At 34.2% G+C, this 21,759-nt stretch overlaps 2 protein-coding genes and 1 long non-coding RNA gene across 11 annotated transcripts; 2 read left to right on the forward strand and 1 right to left on the reverse strand.

Annotated features, from left to right (window-relative positions):
* The first annotated feature begins 7,300 nt into the window (after positions 1–7,300).
* Positions 7,301–11,631, forward strand: LOC108982344 (queuosine salvage protein-like). The gene is made up of 7 exons (XM_018953686.2): positions 7,301–7,498; positions 7,602–7,742; positions 8,787–8,885; positions 9,981–10,057; positions 10,231–10,339; positions 10,477–10,805; positions 11,323–11,631. The coding sequence occupies exons 1-7, from the start codon at positions 7,429–7,431 to the stop codon at positions 11,413–11,415; spliced, it is 918 nt and encodes a 305-aa protein (XP_018809231.1). The 5' UTR covers positions 7,301–7,428; the 3' UTR covers positions 11,416–11,631.
* Positions 10,653–15,768, reverse strand: LOC108982345. 9 transcript variants are annotated; one of them, XR_004801997.1, is made up of 5 exons: positions 15,272–15,768; positions 13,323–14,168; positions 12,056–13,180; positions 11,826–11,936; positions 10,659–10,758 (listed from the first exon to the last, which is right to left on the reverse strand). It is a non-coding gene; the product is annotated as an uncharacterized LOC108982345 (long non-coding RNA). The 9 variants fall into 9 exon arrangements; XR_004802000.1 differs by having other exon boundaries at positions 12,056–12,877; positions 13,089–14,168; XR_004801999.1 differs by having other exon boundaries at positions 12,056–12,877; positions 13,084–14,168.
* A 4,478-nt stretch (positions 15,769–20,246) lies between these two features.
* LOC108982347 (LOB domain-containing protein 38-like) lies at positions 20,247–21,759 on the forward strand. Its single transcript, XM_018953691.2, has 2 exons — positions 20,247–20,662; positions 20,939–21,759. The coding sequence occupies exons 1-2, from the start codon at positions 20,479–20,481 to the stop codon at positions 21,439–21,441; spliced, it is 687 nt and encodes a 228-aa protein (XP_018809236.1). The 5' UTR covers positions 20,247–20,478; the 3' UTR covers positions 21,442–21,759.

A 21,759-nucleotide genomic window follows, 5' to 3' on the forward strand; every position in this document is an offset into this window, starting at 1 on the left:
ACAAGTGTAGAAGATTAAACCTTCACTTGATTCTGAAGACATTTATAGCAGGAGCTCACATAAACATTTGTTTGCAGTTGATGATCTACAATGTATTATCTAAACTATCCCAGTTATACGTTTGCAGTGTAACTCCTGTAACACTCATTTCCAAGATTATATAGCAGCTAACATATCATAAATGTAATTCATGTATTGGACACTCAAACTATTGAGGAAGGGTTTGCATTTTTAATAGTTTTCTATATTTGCAAGTTCAAATATATATATATATATATAAACTTCCGTTTGTTTGAGGAAATGCAAATGCCTGTGTGTGTTTTTGGGTTTAGTTCAAGCTACAGCTTTTATGATTATGGAGGTGTACTGGGAGTGCAAATTAATAAAGTTACATTGGTAGTGAACCTGTAATGGTGGCTGTTGGTTTGAAATGTTGGTTTCTGTAGTGGGAGAAAATGAACAATAGAAAAAACATATGTAGATTGAAATGGGACCAAACATTTTTCTTTTTATAAACAGAGTGTAGATTGAAATGGGACCCGTGTCCTGCAATTATCCCTATTGCAATTACCAAGTATTCAACAAAAATACCAAAACTCAAAAAATGGCATTTTCAGTACTTAAAACCTGTATTCCAACTGAAGGATAAGAGTACCAATTGGAGTTCTGATTCAAGAAAAAAACAATGGAGACAAAACCTGGGGGCCAACTCCAGCATAAATAAATGTACCTATTTGTTTTGACCATACAAAACCACAAGACTCTTAACATTTTATCTTAGTGCCAAATGGCACAAACTATAATAAGAGAGACTAATTAACAATACATGGGAATAACTCCTTTTCCCACTTCTATTCTGGCCAATTTGGGAATGAAGCTAAATTACATTATACAATTAAACATAAATGCATTTGCTCAAAGTGTGGCTACTCTCCATTGCAGCTTCAACATGTCCTAAGCAGCATAGCCTCCATAGACAATACTCCTGCAGTTAAAATAAGAATATTTAATGAGAAGTCATATCTAATAGAAGATTTTTATGCACATACTTATTATGGCATCATGCCATATATTGAGTCCATGATTGGGTTGGGTGTTCAAACACCCCCTCCCCCCCAAAAAATAAAATAAAATTCATCTACATCCATAAAGGTTCAAAAAAAGTTTTTGCAGAAATTAAAATTCAACCATATCATTGCACCGAGCGTGATCCAATGCCCTATACACGATGTTCAATATCCAAGGTTAGTCTTTGAGAAGAATATAATATTAGAAACATCCTAGCCCAAAGAAATGAGGTATGAGGTATGAAGTATGAATATAATATTTGAAATTTTAATTTTAAAGCTTCTAAGAGGAAGAACGAGTTCTAGTGCTGTTTCTAAACTCAAATAGAATATATTGTGCTTGCATGCAGCTCTTTCTAGGAAATTTATACTTTAGCAGTTTTGAAGTGGTTGAATAACTAAAACCAATAACATGATTGAGACCTTTTTAGAATTAGTCCCCTGAAGAGACTCCCATCAGTAGTCTTAAATTCCTGCATTTTCATGATTTGTCTTTAGGTATGTATGCCCAAGTGAAACAAAATTCGTGCAAGGATACTTAAGTTTAGTTGTATTACTAAAATGACATAATAACTGCAACATGAATAAGCATTTGTTATACTTTCCTAAAGAAGTACTACCATTAATAAGCATTAGTGGTTTCTTACCTTAAAGGGAAGGGTACCTACAGGCATAAAAAGATGGTGGCTCTCCTTGGCTTTCAAGTATTTGTTTGCAAACAGTTACACAGAGGTGTTTGCATAGCATCCATTAATTAATTGATTAATTGATCGATTAATTAATGACACCCTCATTATTTCTCTCCTTTGTACATTGGCTGTACCTGAATGTTTGTGTTTTGTTTTCGGCTTGTGAATTTAGCTCCTACCCCACCAATTTCCAGTTGAAAGACTGGCTTATGTTCAATTGTTTAAGCATAATGAGGCATTTCTATTGAAAGAAGTTTGTGGTCCTTAATTCTCTGTTTTCAGATCTTTTTACTAAGTCGAAAAATTAACACTCCTTTACTTCCAATAGTTAACTCCATCCGAACTATGATTATGTGAATTATAGCTTAATTTCGACTAACTTCTTTGTAGATTTTGGAGTATACTTTAACATAAGATGTTACAAGACAATATATTGAAACCCATAACAAATTTTCATACTATAATAACTAATTAGTAGAATTCATTCATTCCTACAGCTCCAAGTTAGAATGGATATAGCAAACAAGATGGCCTCGAAAGAATTTCAATATGTATTCCCATTCACAATCATCCTAAAAAGAAATGGCATGTGAGTTTTGAGAAACTTGCAATATTCTGGGGTGTTTTTTTTTTTTTTTTTTTACACCGAAGCATGAATTTCATTCATCACCAATAAACTCAACCAATGTGCAATATTGTTCCTGCTAACAGATTTTGTCAACATTGTTCCTAAAACAACAACTCCCAAGAAATCATGAAACAAGAGCAAGTAAAAAAATGTGCTTTACCATTGTACAGTTTCTTCAATTTTTTACTGGGTATTTCGCACGACTATAGCCCACACGAAGGAGAAGACCAAATACCCTTTACTGGGTATTTCTTCAATTTTTTACTGGGTATCTACAATGAACAAATACCCTTTACTGATTTGGAGCTTTCATGGAAGTCTGCACTTACAAAGTCGAAGACCCACACTTGAAGATTTGAAGATGACCCACGCAAATGGGCGAGCACAAATCCATGTGTAAATCCTGGACGCCAACCTCTCCTACCAGTCGTAAATGTGTAAAGCCCGAAGCTTTTGAGAGAGTCAAAGCTGTCATGCTTGGCGTCTTGCTGATTTAAAGTCGAAGACCCACACGAGGAAGATGACTTATGCAAATGGGTGAGCACAGATCGACTTGAAGACCACAACAAAGAGCAAGTTTACGATCTGAGGAACAACACCACGACGCCGAAGACGACTGACCAGACCACCAAAGCAAAGCGGGAATTCGAAAGAAAACAAAGTTTTCTTCTGTTTTGCGTTTAGTGTTTTTTTTTGTAATATCCACGTCAGCCGACTCCGCAGCGACTGTATTCGGCGACTGTACATAGCAGAGTTGTTAATAATTATAGATGTGTAAAACATAATTATTTTCCTGTACTAACAATAGATTTGTTCACACTAATAATAAATTTGATAGTAGTAAAATAGAATTTGAATAATACCTCTATTAAGGACGTGTTTTACCGTTACGCACTCTCGATCTCCTGTAATCAAAGAGTGAGATGGCTTGGGGGTCTGATAAGGCCCTTCTAACACCTAAGTCAGTAACGATCTAAATCTTCTTAAAGTAAAAATAGTCTAGAGCTTTTATTAACGTAATTGGATTCTTTAAATAAAGTATTTGACTTTTTAAGATGATCCAGATTAATTGTTTTGCCCACTATTTAAAATTTGAACCTCGAAACCTATGGATTATCCACTTATTTTAAATGAGTGAATATCTTAATTGTCCCAATATAAGCGACCGGACGTTCATGTCCTTAACAAACCGGCGTGAACTCTATTGGGCTAGAGTGATTTGAGTTTCAAGTCTAGTAATTCGTTGGGTCATCATGATCTAGGCTCAAGGCGGCACTCCGCGAGCCCTTATAGTGGTGTCAAATCCCTTTCAAACTTGTAAATAGGCATAGTATATTTACCCTATTCAAGACGGTCCAAAAGATAATAACATAGAATTATGCTATAGATTAGTCATTATTTTACCACATATCCCATATTTTTTTATTTTTTCAGTTTTATGTCAGACTTATCACCATCACTTTCAACCTCTCTCTCCCCTCAGTTTCTCTCTGACCTCTCTCTCTCCCTCCTCAAGCTCTCATTGGCCTCACTATCTCCTCAAACTCTCATTAACCTCTCTCTCTTCTGATTTTGTTAAAGGTAAAAGAATACAAAATAAAATAAAACTCCACACGTCAGTGTGCTGACGCGTGGGATCAACAACCATAGAGTTTTTCTAATGACATAATGGTCGGTACCTGAAAATCTACTTTTTGCTATTGGGGCCATTAGGTGCACTGAAAATAGATCAACTGGGAATTATTTTCTTTGTACAGTATGGTTGAGATCTATGGAATTTAGAAAAAAAATGCAATCTTTATTCTTTAATTATATTTATTATAATTATTGATTCTAAATAAGTTGTATATATCATATCGGTCATAAATAGTCGTCACCTAAAATATGTTGGAATAGCAAAACCCCATGATCATATACAAAACGGTTTTAGTCTCAAATTTACCATACCGCATACTTACCTAACACATTTCATAATTGTATTTTAAAATAAGAATTTATTTTAAAGTAATATTATTTTTATAAAAAAATTTATTCAATTTATAACATAATTATATAAAATATTGTGTATAAAATATTATAAAGATGGAAAATAGAGATTATTCACGCACGACCGTCGTTAAAATCGCAGTTTTGCGTGCCTATAAGGTTTCGCATTCGACCGAAAAAGTGTACCAGATGGCCAATCCCGTCCACATTCAGCCCACTTATCATTGGACCGACATTTGGTTATACACTCTCTCTTTCTCTCTCTCTGTTTTTTTTTTTTTTTTGAGACATGAAACTCGTTTAAAAAGGTTTGGTAGATAGGATAGGCGGCTATAGCTTTGATATTCGATATTAATGTAAACAATATCTAAGATTAAAAAAAAAAAATGTAAACAATATCTCAACTGTTTGATATTCTATAATAAATTTAACGTATCATTGTGAGAATATTTAATACTCACAAAATAATGTTTAATAATGAACAATTAAGGCTACGTTTAGATATTAAATTGAATTGAGTTGAGATGATAAAATATTATTAAAATATTATTTTTTAATACTATTATTATTTCAAGATTTAAAAAAGTTAAATTTTTTATTATATTTTATGTTGAAATTTAAAAAAATTGTAATAATGAGTTGAGATAGGTTTAAGTTCCAAACGAAGCCAAATTTTTTCAAAGTTCTGCACTCACTTCAACACATAAAAATCACAATTAATATAGAAAAAATAAAATAGGAAAAAAAATATCTCTACCATTGAAATAAGTATTTTAATAGTCATTACGTGTTGATAAATGATATTTTCAGTTATAAAATATGTAAGTTTTGCATACTCTTTTTTAAAAAAATAGATAAATTTGAGACCTACCTAAAAATATCATTGTGAGAATACTTAATACTCACAAAATAATGGTTCAATAGTAAATAATTAAGGTTGCGTTTAGATATTAAACTGAATTGAGTTTAGATGATAAAATATTATTAGAATATTATTTTTTAATATTATTATTATTTTGAGGTTTGAAAAAATTAAATTTTTTATTATATTTGATGTTAGAATTTGAAAAAATTGTAATGATGAGTTGAGATAGGTTGAAATTCTAAACGAAGCCAAATTTTTTCGATGTTCTGCGCTCACTTCAACTCATAAAAATCACAATTAATTTAGAAAAAATAAAATAGGAAAAAAAATATCTCTACCATTGAAATAAGTATTTTAATAGTCATTATGCGTTAAGAAATGATATTTTCAGTTATAAAATATGTAAGTTTTGCGTACTCTTTTTTAAAAAAAATAGATAAATCTGAGACCTACCTGAAAAAATCATTTTTAGTAGCAAACCATACTTTTTTTAAAAAAATAAATATGTCGAGATTGTATATTTGAAGACTATATTTAACATTACCTTTATGTATTTTGTCAACAACTTTTTATATGTATACAAATTGATTAGGGGGAAAGGTCATTAATCCTATAGATGGTGGGAAGATTTTTTTTTTTAGTCAGGGAGGGGGTCGGAGGGGGTCGAACCCAAGACCTCCATTTTGAAGGTTTGAGTGTTATGCCATCAAAGTATATGTATTTTGGCAAACATGAAAATAGACAAAAGAACGAGGCCATTATTTAAAAAACATTTTAAAAAACACTAAATAGGTTTTATGATATTTACATGATACACTAACTTGACATTAATCTAATACAAAATTAATAAATATATGAGTAATACTATACACTATATTTTTATCCTATTTTTATCATATTAAATAGTATGTGGTACGTACATTCATGAAAATTAGATGATAAAGAAGTATGCAATAAATTATCATTTAATTGTGATAAATGTGCCATATCTTATTTAGTGAAATAAAAATATGATGATAGTATAATATATAAAATTTTTCTAGATTAAAATTAAAAAAAGTTCACACGTTGAATTAAGTGAATTAAATTAAAATTGGCTCGCATATAATTTAAACTCAACTTGACACAATTCAAATCTTGTTTCAAAATAGATCATTTGTATTAGAAAAATGTTTAATATATAAATAATTGTTATAAAAATAAAGTTATAAATTGATATAACTTTTTTAAATATAAATTAATATGATTTGATATGGTATATTAAATTATAAATTTAATCATTGATCTAACGTCAAATATTTTACAATTAGGTAAGAGAGTGAGGGATTGAATCTTAATTCTCCCACTGAAAACCCCAATTAATACATGACATTTTATAAATTTGTTTTTATAAATTTTATTTATAGATGTAATAGTTATCTTTTTATTACAATTAGAAATTAACAAGAAAATAATAAGTAGGAGTTGAAAGGTTATTTAATTAAATAGACGAAATTAATATCAGCTGGTGCACTTTTTTATTTTACATTTTGTAAGCATTTTTTAAATCTTCTTATTATTATATTTATTTGTTCTGTTCATTTTTTTCACATCCTTATATATTTTTTTAAAAAAATTTACAATATTATTTAAAAAATATTTTTTTAATCATTAAATAAAAAAATCATCTGGACCCATCCTTAGGTGAGTTTAGAATTGGCCTAATTTATTTTCACAATTATTTTTATCTTATCTTATATAATTATTATAATTTTTTAAAATTCTCATATAAAATCAAATAAATAATTTAATCTTTTAAATTTTAAAATAAAAATAATATTAAAAAAATATTTTAATAATATTTTATTTAATTTTTAATTTTTATCTCAATTCTATCTCAATTTAAAAAATAAACTGTGCTTATTCTTTTCCGGAAACTTCGTCGCCCGAAGATCCTCCGAATCAGGGAGATTTGAGACATTGACGGTGGCAGATTGGTCAAAACAACAAAAAAGGGTAAAAAAAAAAAAAAAGCCACCAGACCGGACCAGACCAAAAAAACTAACAAAAGCGGGAAACTTCGAATTAAGAGGACCACGTACACCTCCTCGTCCGCCCACCCCAACCATATCATAATTACTCTGTCCTCTGTTATTTTTAGGGTTCTAAAAACACTATACCAATTCCCAGTGTGGTCCGCCCCCCTCAGACGCCATGGACGATGTTAGAGCAAGCTCGGCTTGGGTCGCTAGCCATGCCTCTCACGTGCACGTCGACTCCACAGGTTCGTATTCATCTCTCCAATTTCATACAAATGCGTGGTCGTTTGGTTACATGGCAATGCTGCATTTTCGGGGGAGGTTTAGGTGGTTCTGTTCTTCGTGCAGGGATCGAGAAAATCGTGGAGAATATTGGCCCTATTCCCAAAGTGGATTGGGATTTCGAAGGGATTCACTATTTCGACAATGGCCCGCTCACGGTTCAGTACCTGTTTGTTCTCGATGCTATGAATTTCTGTTTTTGGCCTGGTATTCTATTTTTCTTTTACGGGACATTATTTTTTTATGGTATTTAATATTAATTTTGTTATTTTTATTGCGTTCTAGTGAAACTGATTTTAGAGCTACAAGAAATTTTGCGACGACCTGTTTTCAAAATATTTTCCTTTTTTCAACAAAGACGCTCGATTCTTTTGAAGTATACTTAATTGTACTTTATCAAATGGCCAAGAAGTTGTCTATGCTGGACTGAAGTGCTTGTAATTGTAAATGGGTTTCGTTGGTTGTAATTTTCTGGAAATGACAGTCATTATTAGTCTTTCATCATGTTTATGCAGAAATGCTATATAATTGATCATGGTGCATACAGTTTAAAGTAGCCAGATTATTCATACCATGGAGTGGATAAACTGAGTCACGCTTTGGGGATTTTTGCCATTGAGCTATATCTCAAACAACGCCTCCTCCTCCTCTAAGAGTTGGGTGGAGAGTAGGTTCATGGTTTCAAGACCCTATGGTCTGTGTTTTCTACAGATGAAAAAAGGTAGAAGAAGTGAGGAGAGAATATTGAGCTGGTCTTCGTTGAGCATGGTGTTATGATTAATTAAATTTTCTGGTGCCAAAAGCTCTAACGCAGCCGTGTCCTGTTATAATTTAATTGAATGCACTTGCAGAGCGGCTTGTATTGGAAACAGAACTTCCGATCCCCTAATTTGTTTATGAGATCTAGAGACTAGAATCAAAGCATTGCAGCCAGCAAGGGCAGCTTCTCTGTACTTGCTTTTGTTGATTGTCATGTGGCTTGAACATTCCATGGCATGAACTTTAGTTTACGTGTATTAACTCAATATTATGTAGGAACTTACAAATGCATCTGTGAATGAGCTGTAGACTTAGACATCCTGGGTTTGATTCCGTACTAGAAGTTTCCCTGGATTAGTGGGTGCACTTGTGTAGCTGTGGTTTACTCCCCTGGGTAGTCTGAAGAGCTCTGCCTTGGCGAGTTTGCACTTCTTAAAATTTTTTTTTGTGCTCTGACATCCTTATTTTTTCTCAATTGTTTATTGTTTACAGATAAGGATTTAAGTTATGATCATTTGGCCTCGGGGCTAAAGGCTGCTCTACAAAATGAAAGATCTGCGTTCGATGCTGATCGTCTGCAAAAGTACACCGGTATTATGCTTTTTAAATCTTGTACAATTGCTATGGTTTCTTTTCAAGGATATTTGTATTAAAGAGAAATTCTAGGGACAACCTCCCCTGCGTCCCCGCCATGGAACTGGCTCAGCAGCTAATATTAAAACAAAAAAAAAAAGAAAAGAAAAAAACAAAAACAAAAACAAAAATGAAACATCCTGTATGCGGAAAGGAGGGAAATCAAAACAAAAACACAAATTGCTTGACTCCAACTAACGACTCATGAGATTGACTACGATATTTGAACTTCAAGACGGAATATCACATCCACAGACCATCTCGAACCTGCTTATGATAAAGTAATAGCGTTGACTCGCAAGCTATGATGGAAGTATGACAAACAAGGATCATTTACATGTATCTGTTTCAACTCCTCATTAGGATAGATGGTGAATAATAAGCAAACCACAAAATCTTCTAGTTCCAGGAGCCTAGACCCGAGAAGAAGATCTCCAACCAAAGAATTAAAACACAGGCTGACATAGAACAAGAAATTACCTCAAGAACAAATACTGACACACATAAAAAGAAAAAGACTTCATAAAATCCCAAAGCGTTCATTGATATTAGACAAAACACAACATCCCTAACAAGCCCAACATCCTAATCAGCGAAACAAAACACCAAATTTCATTTCCAAACACGTATAAAAGACGCAGCAAACCTACAAATTAAATCCAACCCACTTCATAACAAATGGATAAAACACAGGAAATTGATACGCTAGAAAACTCGCGTAGAAGAAGAAGGTCCAAAGAGAGGGTTCTCCTTGAGAGGCTGGAATGAGAACCCAATAAAACTATGTAATCAAATACCATTTCATCTCTTATAATATTTTTATTCAACTTTTTCTCTCTCATTTCCCAAAACCCAATAAAACACCTTAACTCACACTATTTCACTACTATTCATAGATATATTGAAATATTCTAAGTATCTAAATGGACCCTAATTGTTTAAATTTGTTTGTGTATGGAATGTATATCTTAGACTATGGAAATATTTTCTCTATAAGAGATGAAATGGTATTTGTTTACATAGTTAAGTAATGGGATCATTGTATGATGTCAGGTCCTCAGTTACGTGAGCTGTTGAAATGGCCCAGACCGCTTCCTTTGGAGGAGGAACGTGTTCGTTTACTGCATGAGGTCAAATACTTGTACTTACTAAAGTTTTAATTGCTGCATTGTCACAGCATCTCGTGTGTTTCTCACGCTTGTTGAGAGCAGTACTTGCAAGTTTCTAAATGTTCTAGTTCTTAGATATCTAGTTTGCTATCAGCAGAATTAGTTGTTTGATATTGTTAACTCCAATGCTCTAGGTTGGCTTTGAACTGGAAAGAAGCTTCGATGGCAAAGCATCCAATCTGGTGAAGTCCTGTGGAAAATCAGCTTTGAACCTTGTGGCTCTTGTTACACGTCACTTTCCCGGTATCACTTGCTCATAGTTTCTTTTCTTTCTTTTGGTTGTGTGTACATATTGTCTGCCATAAATTCTCCATCTGTTTAATATGAATATGTTTTTATATGGTTATATATCTGATTTCAAACAAACTAAATTGTTCTAGGCTTTCGAGACCACTCGCTATACAAAGGCCACCAGGTATTCTTGTATAAAAGAGCTCAGATATTTGTAGCAGATTTATGGGGTGCCTTTAAAGGCCAATCATATGGAGAATTTGATGACATTGGTTCCATCACCATAATGGCGGACTATATTGTTCCAGCTGTGCTTCGACAGCTCGGTGCCCTAAAATATAGTTCGACCCTTGCCAGCATGATTGAAGCCAATAGTGAAATAGGTCCAGGTAGTGAGGAGGAAGTTGAACTGCGAGCTTGCTCTATACATGCTGTGGAGAAAATGAGGGAATTAATCAGTTCAAAATTAGGAAAGCCGGTATGGTTAATCTTTTTTGTTTGGTGCCATTTCTATTTTCAGTTCAGTTGCAAGCACATGGGGTTTTCTTCCTTTTGTTTTCCAAAGTTTGAGACATATATTAACTACAGTTCATTTCCATTTTATGTTCTTTTATTTCCATATATTAACTGCTATGCTTTCAGACAATTTGATTTATTTACACAGAGCAAAGTATACATGTTTGTGATTTATGATGGCCTACAGTGTGACGGCGACGCATTCTTTTTTCCTTGGAAAATTCCATTTTATGTTCATGTATTTCCATATACCAACTGCTATGCTTTCGGACAATTTGATTTATTTACACAGCAAAGTATACATGTTTGTGATATATGATGGCCTACAGTTGACGGTGACGCATTCATTTTTCCTTGGAAAATTCTCTGTCTTGTTCTTCTGCAATTGTGACTGAAAATGACACATTATTATTCTCTTTCAGTACGTCATTGGTTATCTGCTTTCATCATATCCTAACTGTAGGACTTTTTGTCTACAGGTGTTGAGCGTGGAGTTAGACCTTTGGCTTTGGGCTTCTGGAATTCAATGTTCATCATTGCAACACCATCGAACGCTCTCAATATATTATTAAGTGCATCTTACACTATGGTAGTGTTCCTCTTAAGTATTTAGTCAAAATTATGAATTGAAGTTGTAGGTATCGAGGTAACGGATTCATAACAGCCTTTTAAAACTCCTTTTAGATAGTCACATCTTATGGAGGATGCTTTTATAACTAATTTACTTTTCATTTGCTATGAATGAACCAGTGGATCTTATGAAACATGATTAGCTTTCAAATGATATACTTGATGCTGTTTTTCCTTTGGATCCTATTTTTATTTGACTATAATTTACAAAATTAATGTCCCTGGAACTGTGGCAGCTGTTATATAAAAGACAAATCTGGTAGTCTTCAAGAGTGCCATGGCATGTAATTTTGATGAAGCTGAATATTTTGTTCAAAATAGGTAATCCCTTTTAGTCTATTCAAAGGGCTACCTGGTCAGATAGCTGTCGGGATAAGCGTAAGCATTAGGAGAATCAAGTAATCAACTATTCCAGAAATTTTTCTCCGCATGGGCATCATGAACCGGATGGTCACTATCATATCTGCTAGATCAGAAATGCAATTTAAATCTAATTTAAAATATGCATGTTTTGGGTGCTTCTCTGTGCATGCATGACATTGTGTGAGCATTGTTGTTACGACATAGAGAGAGATCTTAAACCTGTTCTTTGGAGTGCCCAAATTTGGAGGGGTGGTCAACTGCATCGAATACTACTCACTGGTAAGCAACACTTGCTTCAAGGTAGTGTTGCCCTCCCCTACTTTGATAGGTTCATATGGAGAGGAGTGAGACCCATTGGCATAAGGCACTCTTTCATTCCACCTCTCATTAGTTCACACCTGAAATAACAAGATAACAAGCATCATGCCCTGGTTAGGCAATAAGCTGTAATCAATACATTGAGTGATGGAAGTAGTTGTTTCATTCTTTTATTCAACATGTTGCATATTTAAATAAACGGAGAATGAGGGTTGTTTATAATAGGTGAAAGCATGCAAGTGTAAAAAAATGTTGTGAGATTTCTGTTCTGTGCATGGTACGTAGTTGATGATTTTGTAGGTTAGCAAGATAGGCAAACATCGTGGATGACATCAAAAGTGATATTATTTTGGTTTAAAGTGGCATTTTTTAGGACGTTTAGATAGTTCAGCTCTTAAGATGTTTAAGAATCATAAATTATTTTTTCTAATAATACACTCAATTAGAATATCTTCAAACTCATGAAACTATCTTCGGTATCACAAGAAGTCTACTTTTTTCGTCAATATTATCAATGTTGAGAGATAAGAAATGTGCTTGAGTCCACAGAATGAGAGTTCAATGTCACATTTCTCTGTCATCAGTACTGAGATTTGCTGTCTACAAATGCTGGGAGGTATATCTTGAACCTCTTTGATGTCACAATTCCACCATTCTCTCTTCCTGGAATTGTTCTGCAGCCTCCCCAACAATCTTTTCCCATTCTGGAATGCCTTCTTAAATCTGCATATGACCATGACAATGAATAACTACTTCTTGCTGAATGGAAGATGGTTCGGTTCCAACTCTGGTGGCTAACATATGCTACTAGAATTATTGAAAGTAATATCATTGCTTTGGTACTTGTGTATTCGATGTATTATACATTTCCAAGGTGGTGGCTTTCAGTTGTTGGTAGGTTTGCTAATTAATGGCCGTGAGTGCCGAACCTCACATTATTTGAGAGTTTGGAGCCAGTTTTCTTCAGGCGATCTTTCCCTTTTGTTCCATGTGTGAGCAGCTCTAATTACTCAGGGTAAGTTGTGCCTGCAAATCTTACTTATATGCATAGTTTAAAATATGAAATGCATTCTATTCCTTTTCTCTGCATAGGTGTTAGTGCGTCTAGTGCAGTACTATTTGAAGCTTTTACAAGCAGTTAAGGGAAGATATAAAGTAGAAACTTTACCTGGTATGTGACGTGAGCAGGCATATATATTCGATTGAAATACCAAATAGCTCTGGTTGCGCAGGGAAAATGGTCAAGTCAGGAAACGACCTCCATTTTGTGTCAAAATGCTGCTATATTAACCCCATTTATCTCCAGGTAGAAGACCCAAGATCTATATTTCGACTACCAGAAGATTGCCTTGCTTGGCCAGTAACCCATCCTCATCCACAACTCTGATCGGTCCGCTGAGGTAATGGACCTGGACCACTTTCCTGACCAGTGATCATTGCCCTACTCAAAATTATCTTGCTCATAGGATATAAGATAATCTCAATTAGTAGTTTCTTCTTGTGGGGTCGATGGCAACATATTCCCGTCTAGGGTTCTTTTTTCTCAAGTATATAGGTTAAAGTTCATCCTTACAGTTACTGCTGAGAGGTCTATGAATTTCAAATCAAGTGCAGAATCATCATCTTTAATGACACCCCAGCTTTTACCTCTGAAACTTGGAGTATGAGAATGCCAATGGTTTTGGACAGGAAAGTTTTGCTCCAATGGCTTATTTGTCAAGTCTATGGGCAAAAACAATAGTCTTTTAGAGTTGGAGGAGCCATGTTGAGTTTAGTGGAAGAGAAGATCATGGCATGGGATTTTTGCTGTGTACTTTTTAGGGGTAGTTAAGTAGCCTTATTTGGACAAATCACCGTTGACTTCCATGCAGGGGACCCATCACCACTAGTCGATGTATCATGTAGTTGGGAGGAGCCATGGTGACGATTTTTCGAAATGGTCCGTCCCTGACGTCTTTCCCGGCTTTCAACAAAAGCACAAATACCGCTGACGCTTGGAAAGTTTGGGAGGGCTCTAATTTGAATATAGAAATCATTTCATATCATATCATTTTATGATTAACTTTTTTCATATAAAATATAATAAAAAATTTAATTTTTTCAAATCTTCAAATAATATAAAAATTAATATTTGAATGATATTTTATTTAATTTATCTAAAATCATTTCATTTTACTATCCAAACGAATTTAAACACGAGCTCCAAATTTGAAAAAATGTAGAGATATTTTTTAGATTTCCGTGTAGACTTTGTTTTAAGACATGTCAAAACTATTCAAATTTTGTTCGTCCAATTGCACTTCCAATTTTCGAGACATGGAAGAAGAGTAATACTATTCATTATTCTAATTTTCATTATCCTCTCATCATCTTATGATGTGGTATTAGATAATTATAAATTATTATTTATATTTAACTTGTGAACTTATCATCTAATGTTACATCATTATTACATTCAATAAACAATGATAAAAAAGAAAAAAAAAGAACCCTAATCTTAATCGGAAAGCACTTGGGAAATGAGTTTTAAGAAATCCAGCGAAGGACATTAGGAAGGGCCCTCAACGGTTATATTAATATAGATATTCCTTCCCTTCATATCCAATCGAATAATCAGTTCCAAAAAGAGGGAAAAAAAAAAATAGCAAAAAAAAGAGGACTTCCTTCACCACCTGAGTATTTCCGACAAATATTCATGTTTAATTACGATTGTTTCCTAGTTTATTCATGGCAGGAAAATCTGTAGATATCAGTAGAGGAAATTATCGACTCAAGAAATAAACAGCTAGCTATCCCCTCAAATTCCCCTTACAAGCTTCATAGTTTCTCGCCCCCCGTATTATTGAATTTACTCCATAATCGCCTAATCTATACGATAATGCCCTGGGTTGATCATGTTAGTTCTTTCAACATCAAGCAAACTTAAATGTCTTGAGGAAATTTCCTACTTCGAAACGCTGTACCGACCGGCATGCATGATTGGGAAACCTTTAGTTTTCATCTTGAAATACTTGAAAGAAGGATAAGGCTTTCCAATGATGCTTATAAAGATTGATGAACTAGAACTAGAAAAATTTTCAAATACCGTACAAAGCTAATAAATTATAAGGAACTCACAATATAGATGGGTGGGCATGCTTGATATGATCCTTTGCAGAGTAGTCCTGGGTTATAGCATCTCCACTAAAGTTTACCATCTCACTCTGGGAACCTCTCCTAGTTTTAACCTCAGCATGCTGCGCGGGAGGTACCTCCGGCTCTGGGTGCCACCGGTTGTACGTGCAGATCAGGAAGTTTCTGCTGCCATTGCTTTTTCTTCACATCTACATGAGGCACAACCACTGGACCAGTCTTGGAGGTTGGACCGACCATATCTAGCCATGGCTGATGGCTCTATTCAAATTCTCAGTCGTGGTCTTGTTCAAGACAAGGAAAGTTGGGTACGTATCTTGTGAACCAATACATCCTTTGATGGAAAGAAGAGTCACCTAAGGTTTCATTTTCGTTTGAAAATTTTGACGTCCATGATAGGTACCATTGAGTAGGACCTTTTTTTTTTTTTTGGCTTCTCCTCTATTGTGGATGGATGGACCACGTACATAAACGTGATTGAATTTCTGGCACTGTTTTCTTCTTTTCTTTTCTTTACTTTACTCGTATATAATATATATGGTGAGAGAAGAAGAGAATGCCATACTGTGCAATGGGCTTCTGCTCAGGTTAAACAGTGCATAAAGATGAGAAACGTTCAGCTCCTCATCGAGGAATAATGCCCCGCACTTATCGAATTGATCAAAGCCGATTTTTGTGGTGTATGATCTGATCTAAAACATTATAATTTGGACTAGATTGGGGATGGAGTTGGGTACAATCATCATTTTGGAATAGAAACTCATGGCTTCAAGCTAATCCAACTTACCTCACAAAAGGACCCCACATATCGGAATCTTGAAGATATAGCTAGCAAATTCTTGATGGATTTTGATTTGAACTCTTGTTTGTTCTTACAGACACAGGAAAAAATAAAAAAATAAAAAAATCTCTCTATTTTGCTTTAATTACATGAGATCATCAGCTGGTCCCCAGAAACTATTCACAGATCTTGTACTACTTTCTTCACTGCACGAGTTCTTATCTGATTATAAATAAATTGGCAGAGCATTATTGCAAGGAAATGAAAGTAGGACTTTTCTGGGGGGAGGGGGGAGGTGGGGGGTGGCGGGGTGGGGCAGGCATGACCTGTTTGTTCATGTCAACTAGCTGGTATAGGTGCTTTAATTTGGCTACTGATATAGGGTATTTTTTAACTATTTCGCACACTAATATATTCTTTCTTGAAAAAAAAAAAAATTCTTAAGTTCAAACGTGGTTTTGTATGATAACAAAGGATTAGAATAATTCAGAATGTTTAAATAATACCTACTGAAATATTTAATTGGAATTGTCCTCAACTTCAAGTAACCAAACAAACTTGTCGATTTTCTTTTCAATGTAATGAAAATGTCCCAGATTTTATTGTAACAAACAAAATAGAAGCATTTCAAAAAAAAAAAAAAACACAGAAGAAGAGAAGAAGAAAAGAGATCAAACCCTGCTGCCTTAATCGATCGGAGTAATCCATTCTTGATATGTGCTCTATGTTAATGGCTAGGACTTGTTTAATCATGAGAAACCAGAAGTCTCTCGTGGCATGCATCTTACGTATTGATGTTCGTATATCAAACAAATTCAGATGGCTTATTTTGATTATTTAATTTCCTACATTTGAAATAGATGAAGGGAAAAAATCTACCAAACATTCTACTATTCACACAATTTCTACACACTACATTTTTTTTAAATTTTTATTATTTTTTCTTTTATTAAATATTTAATATATGAATAATGAATAGAATAATTGAATTAATTTAAAAAGAATAAACTCAACAAAAATATTAAAAAAATTAAAAAAATATGGTATATGAAAGTTGTGTAGTATTAGGTAACATCAAGTTACCTAAAGAGTCATCAACAATCTAACTCATCTAATAAAGTTAGATAGGAAAATATCAAATTCAATCAAGTTAATTTATAAAATTTTTTTATTTTTTATAATCTAATATTTCTCTTAATTTTTCCTCAAAAGTAAATAAGCTCGATCCCATCTACTGCCGGCCTATGGCAGGACTAGGTCATATCACTTAATTTACACGGCCTTTTGTTCAATATTCTTGTTATATAATTGTTCTCAACATAAACAAGTACGAACTTTTTTTTTTGGGGGGGTTCTAGAACGAAGACAGGAGAACCCAATGCAAAGCCAAAGAATCCTCCTTTTTTGACCCATCTTCTTATCTTACATCAACATTGATGCCGTAGTTTATTATTCTATTATATAAACTACAAGTTTTATTTCCTTATAGAGCGTGTAAAATATTTCCCATTTGGTAAGATTTACAACTTTCCTAGATTTTCGTAGATAAAATAAAATAAAATGGGATGAATTGAAATTAAAATTAAAAAATTAAATAAAATATTGTTAAAATATATTTTTTAATATTATTTTGTATTAAAATTTGAAAAAATTATAATGAATAGATGAAATTAGATGAGATATTTTCTGAAAATAAATGAAGCCTTAGTTTCTTTGTAATTAAATAATCCCATTTAAATATTATTAGAGAGTTTAAGCATGAAGAAAAATTTTACTCGTTATTCTCACATCACAAATTATACATAATTTTTTTTTCTTTTATTAAATATGTGATGTATGAATAATAAGTAAAAAAATTTAACTAATTTAGAAATAATAAAATCAAAAAATTTTAAAAAATAAAATAAATATAATGCTTGAGAATAATGAGTACTAAAACTCTAGGCGTAAATAAAGATATGTGTGATAAGACAGTAGAGACACGGGCAATTCCCAATGATTAAAGTTGAAAAATATTGAAGTTAAGAGGAAAAAAACCAAAAAAAATTGATCCAGAGAAAGAGAAAGGGTTAGAGCAGAAAACCTTAAAGATTGCTAAAACAATCAACAGATCAAAATCAACACTAGTACTAAAGAACTCGAATCTATTTCTCTGAAATATTGATATGTCTATCCTCTTAATGGTTTAAAAAAGTTATTAAATTAATAAATCTTATCTGAGATATAATTGCTTTGCTCTGAAGATTTTGCTGTAATATTCCTACAATCACGTTATTGGAGAAAATGATATGACAGAGAACATATAAATGTAGAAATTGCACATGAAACGCTAGTTTTCAGGAACGTTGAGAGCTCAACTCAATGGGTCACATCAAATTTGAATTCCAATCTCAGCCAGACATTACGTATTAGTTCTTCACGTTACAATGTTATCAGTTCCGACTTCTGAGACTTCCCTCGCTTAGTTATCTAAATCATTTTATTTTATTATTATTATTTTTTTAAATTTTAAAATAATAATAATAATTTATTCCAATCTCATTTCATTGTATTCCTATAATCAATCGAGATTTTTTTTTTTTTTTTTTTGAAAAGAGTAGTTAGTAGTTATATACGTAGCCTTCTGACTGAATGTGTGGGTTTTGACAGGTGCATGGGAAATTAGTAGCAAGTGGGGGGCGTAGAGGATAAGGATGCCACATCGTGAGTGAGTAGGCCATTCTAAGGAATTTGTCCTCTTTCGACACTTCACGCGCCGCATAATTAAGTCATTCATTGTACCCTTTTTGCAATCTGCAGCACATGCGATATCTAAACCCAAATCTATACTCATGTACCCATAACATGCGTGCACTACGTTGGTCTATCTACACCTCGGCTCCGCCATCCATCCCCTCCCTCTTATTTTTGACTCCTTGTCTCGGCTTTTTGTTTCCATCCGATACAAGTTTGACGATACGATACTCATTTCAAAATGATTTGCCATAAATAACAGAAAATATCTCGATACTCATTTAAACTCTTTTCAAACAGAAATAATAAGATTTTTGTGAAAATTGACATTTTTTTTTCTTATTTTTGAGAAAAAAGATCGAAGTTAGAAACTTTATCATTCTGATTAAATTTTAAAATTTAAATATTACAAATCAAATTATATTATAATTTGTATGAGCTGGACTTGAGTTGATGGGCTAGTTTGGGCTCAATTTTAGATGGGCTTCAGTTGGGTTTGCCATATTAACACCTCGTAAAATCACGTAATGTCGATTATGGTTAAACTCAAAAGGGTATTAAAATTAATTAACAGTTTAATTAAAAAGTTTAATTTTGATTTCCCAACTGTGCCACCTAACTTGTGAGCAGCATACATAAATTATCCCTACTAAACCTCATATAGTTTTCACTTGCTAACCATGGTTGTGTTTCCTGATTTCACACAAAACCCCTCAATGATTAGTCCCATAAAATACCATTATCTTTCACCCCCACTTGCAATATAATAACCCCACATTCACACACAAACACGCGAATATTTTCATACATGTGATGTGCATCGACCAAGATAATTATTAATTAAAAATAATAATACAAATTAAAAAAAAAAAAAAACCCGTTTTAGTAGCTTTCTCAGACTCCAGAAACTTTGAATATGATGAAAAAAAAAAAAAATGATAATTGTAGTAATAAGTATGCAAGCGTTTATAATTATTTTGAAAAAAATTAAATAAATATTAAATTCTATTATTTTTTTTAAATGATTACATAATTCTTATATATCCCACAGCTACGTGTAACATTAAACAAAAGAGAAAATGTGGGGTGGGAGTTCGGAAGAGAAAAAAAAAAAAAAAAATGAAAAGGAAAGTGGTAGCCCAACACAATCAATTATCCCAATCCACAAACAAAAGCTATAGAAAGAATCCAACGGTGGAGGAACATCCATCCGCGGAGACACGGAGCCGCTCGCGCCCAATACCTTGGAATCTCTCTCCCTCTCTCTCATAGACACAAGCACACGGCGACCTTTCTCTCTTCTGTTCTCTCCCAACAAAACAAACAGTACCTCTGCGTGTGTGTGCCCCCACCTTCCCCAACCCACTACCCAACTAACCCAACTATAGTTAAATCAAAACCCCACCCCTCCATTTCTTCCTCCCATTTATATATATCATCCTCCCATGTCTTCTTCCAGACCTTAATTTCGTTCTCTCTCTCTCTCCATCTCCGTTCCAAGCTTCTTCCTTTTACAAGAAAGCCTTTTGGCCCTTTTTCCTTGCGCTGTATGGTATAATCACATTCCTCAATATATAATTTTTGGGGTAGTTGAATTTCATGTGAGAGAACGAGTCTTGATCATTGACTATTAACCAACCGAAACATTAAACACAGTGAATTAAGGTTAGAAGAAGACATGAGTTGCAACGGATGCAGAGTTCTCCGAAAGGGTTGCAGCGAGTCGTGTGTACTACGCCCTTGCTTGCAGTGGATCGAAACCCCCGAAGCCCAAGGACACGCCACCGTCTTCGTCGCCAAGTTCTTCGGTCGTGCCGGCCTCATGTCCTTCATCTCCAACGTCCCCGAGTCCCAGAGACCTGGTATATATAAATATTACTTCCTGTATCTAATATACCTCCAAGTTGTGCGAGTACGTACGTATTGCGAGCGTCTAATACTAGATACATGGATCTATGTTCTGTCAAAGATTAGAAATTTAGAAGAACCTGATACGGATTAAAATATATATTCATTCTGATATGACAAACGTGTCTTCAATCGTTTCTATTTCTGTTTCGTCTTCTTTACCATGCTAGTAAGTCTTCGTTCTGATTCTTCTTTTTTTCCTTTTTTTTGCTCCGTTTGGTGTACTTTAGCTTTGTTTCAGTCTTTGTTGTTTGAAGCTTGTGGACGTACCGTGAATCCCGTAAACGGCGCTGTCGGGCTTTTATGGACTGGAAACTGGCACGTATGCCAGGCGGCTGTCGAGACCGTCCTACGAGGCGGCGCGTTGCGTCCGATTCCTGAGCTTCTTCACTCTGGGGGTGCTCCGACTTCGACTCCAGCGTCCGATGAAACATCCGAGGCCGACGAAGTCACCTGTTCGGACATGTGGAGACTAGGGAATCCGAGTCTGAATTCCCGGCCCAAGGTCTCCCCGAAGCGCAAGCGATCTACCGAAGACCCGACCGCACTCGATCTCCGTCTGACTCCCAGTTTCCCAGCCAAGTTATTGGCCCAGAAGCCGGAGATCCGGCGGCCGGGCACTCCCTCCATGAATTCCGCGGAGTCCGTGACGACCACGTGCTTCGAAAGCAGCTTGGCAGATCAAAATGGACATGGAGGGGACCGAAAGCTCCTCCTCAACCTGTTCGTTTGAAATGGGTGAACATCACGTTCTTAACGCTTGCGAGATCGCCGTAATGCCCCTATGAACTAGCTTTTTACTTTCAGTTTTCGTTTTCTTCTTTCTTTGGGAGAAAAAGTTTTCCCGGAATTCAAGTCCGGCGAGATTTTGTGAATTACCGGCACAGGATTTCTCTCCTTCTTGTCATTTAGAGAGAGAGAGAGAGGAAGATGATAGTTTTGTCGGTGATGTTTTTTTTTTATAATTTTCCTGGGTTTCTTGGTATCTTGTATCATGTAGCTACGACTACGAGACATGAATAATGATTATAATTATTTCTGTTTCTTTGAC

This window comes from Juglans regia, chromosome 7 (assembly GCF_001411555.2).
Source record: "Juglans regia cultivar Chandler chromosome 7, Walnut 2.0, whole genome shotgun sequence".
In the NCBI taxonomy this organism is placed as follows: domain Eukaryota; kingdom Viridiplantae; phylum Streptophyta; class Magnoliopsida; order Fagales; family Juglandaceae; genus Juglans; species Juglans regia.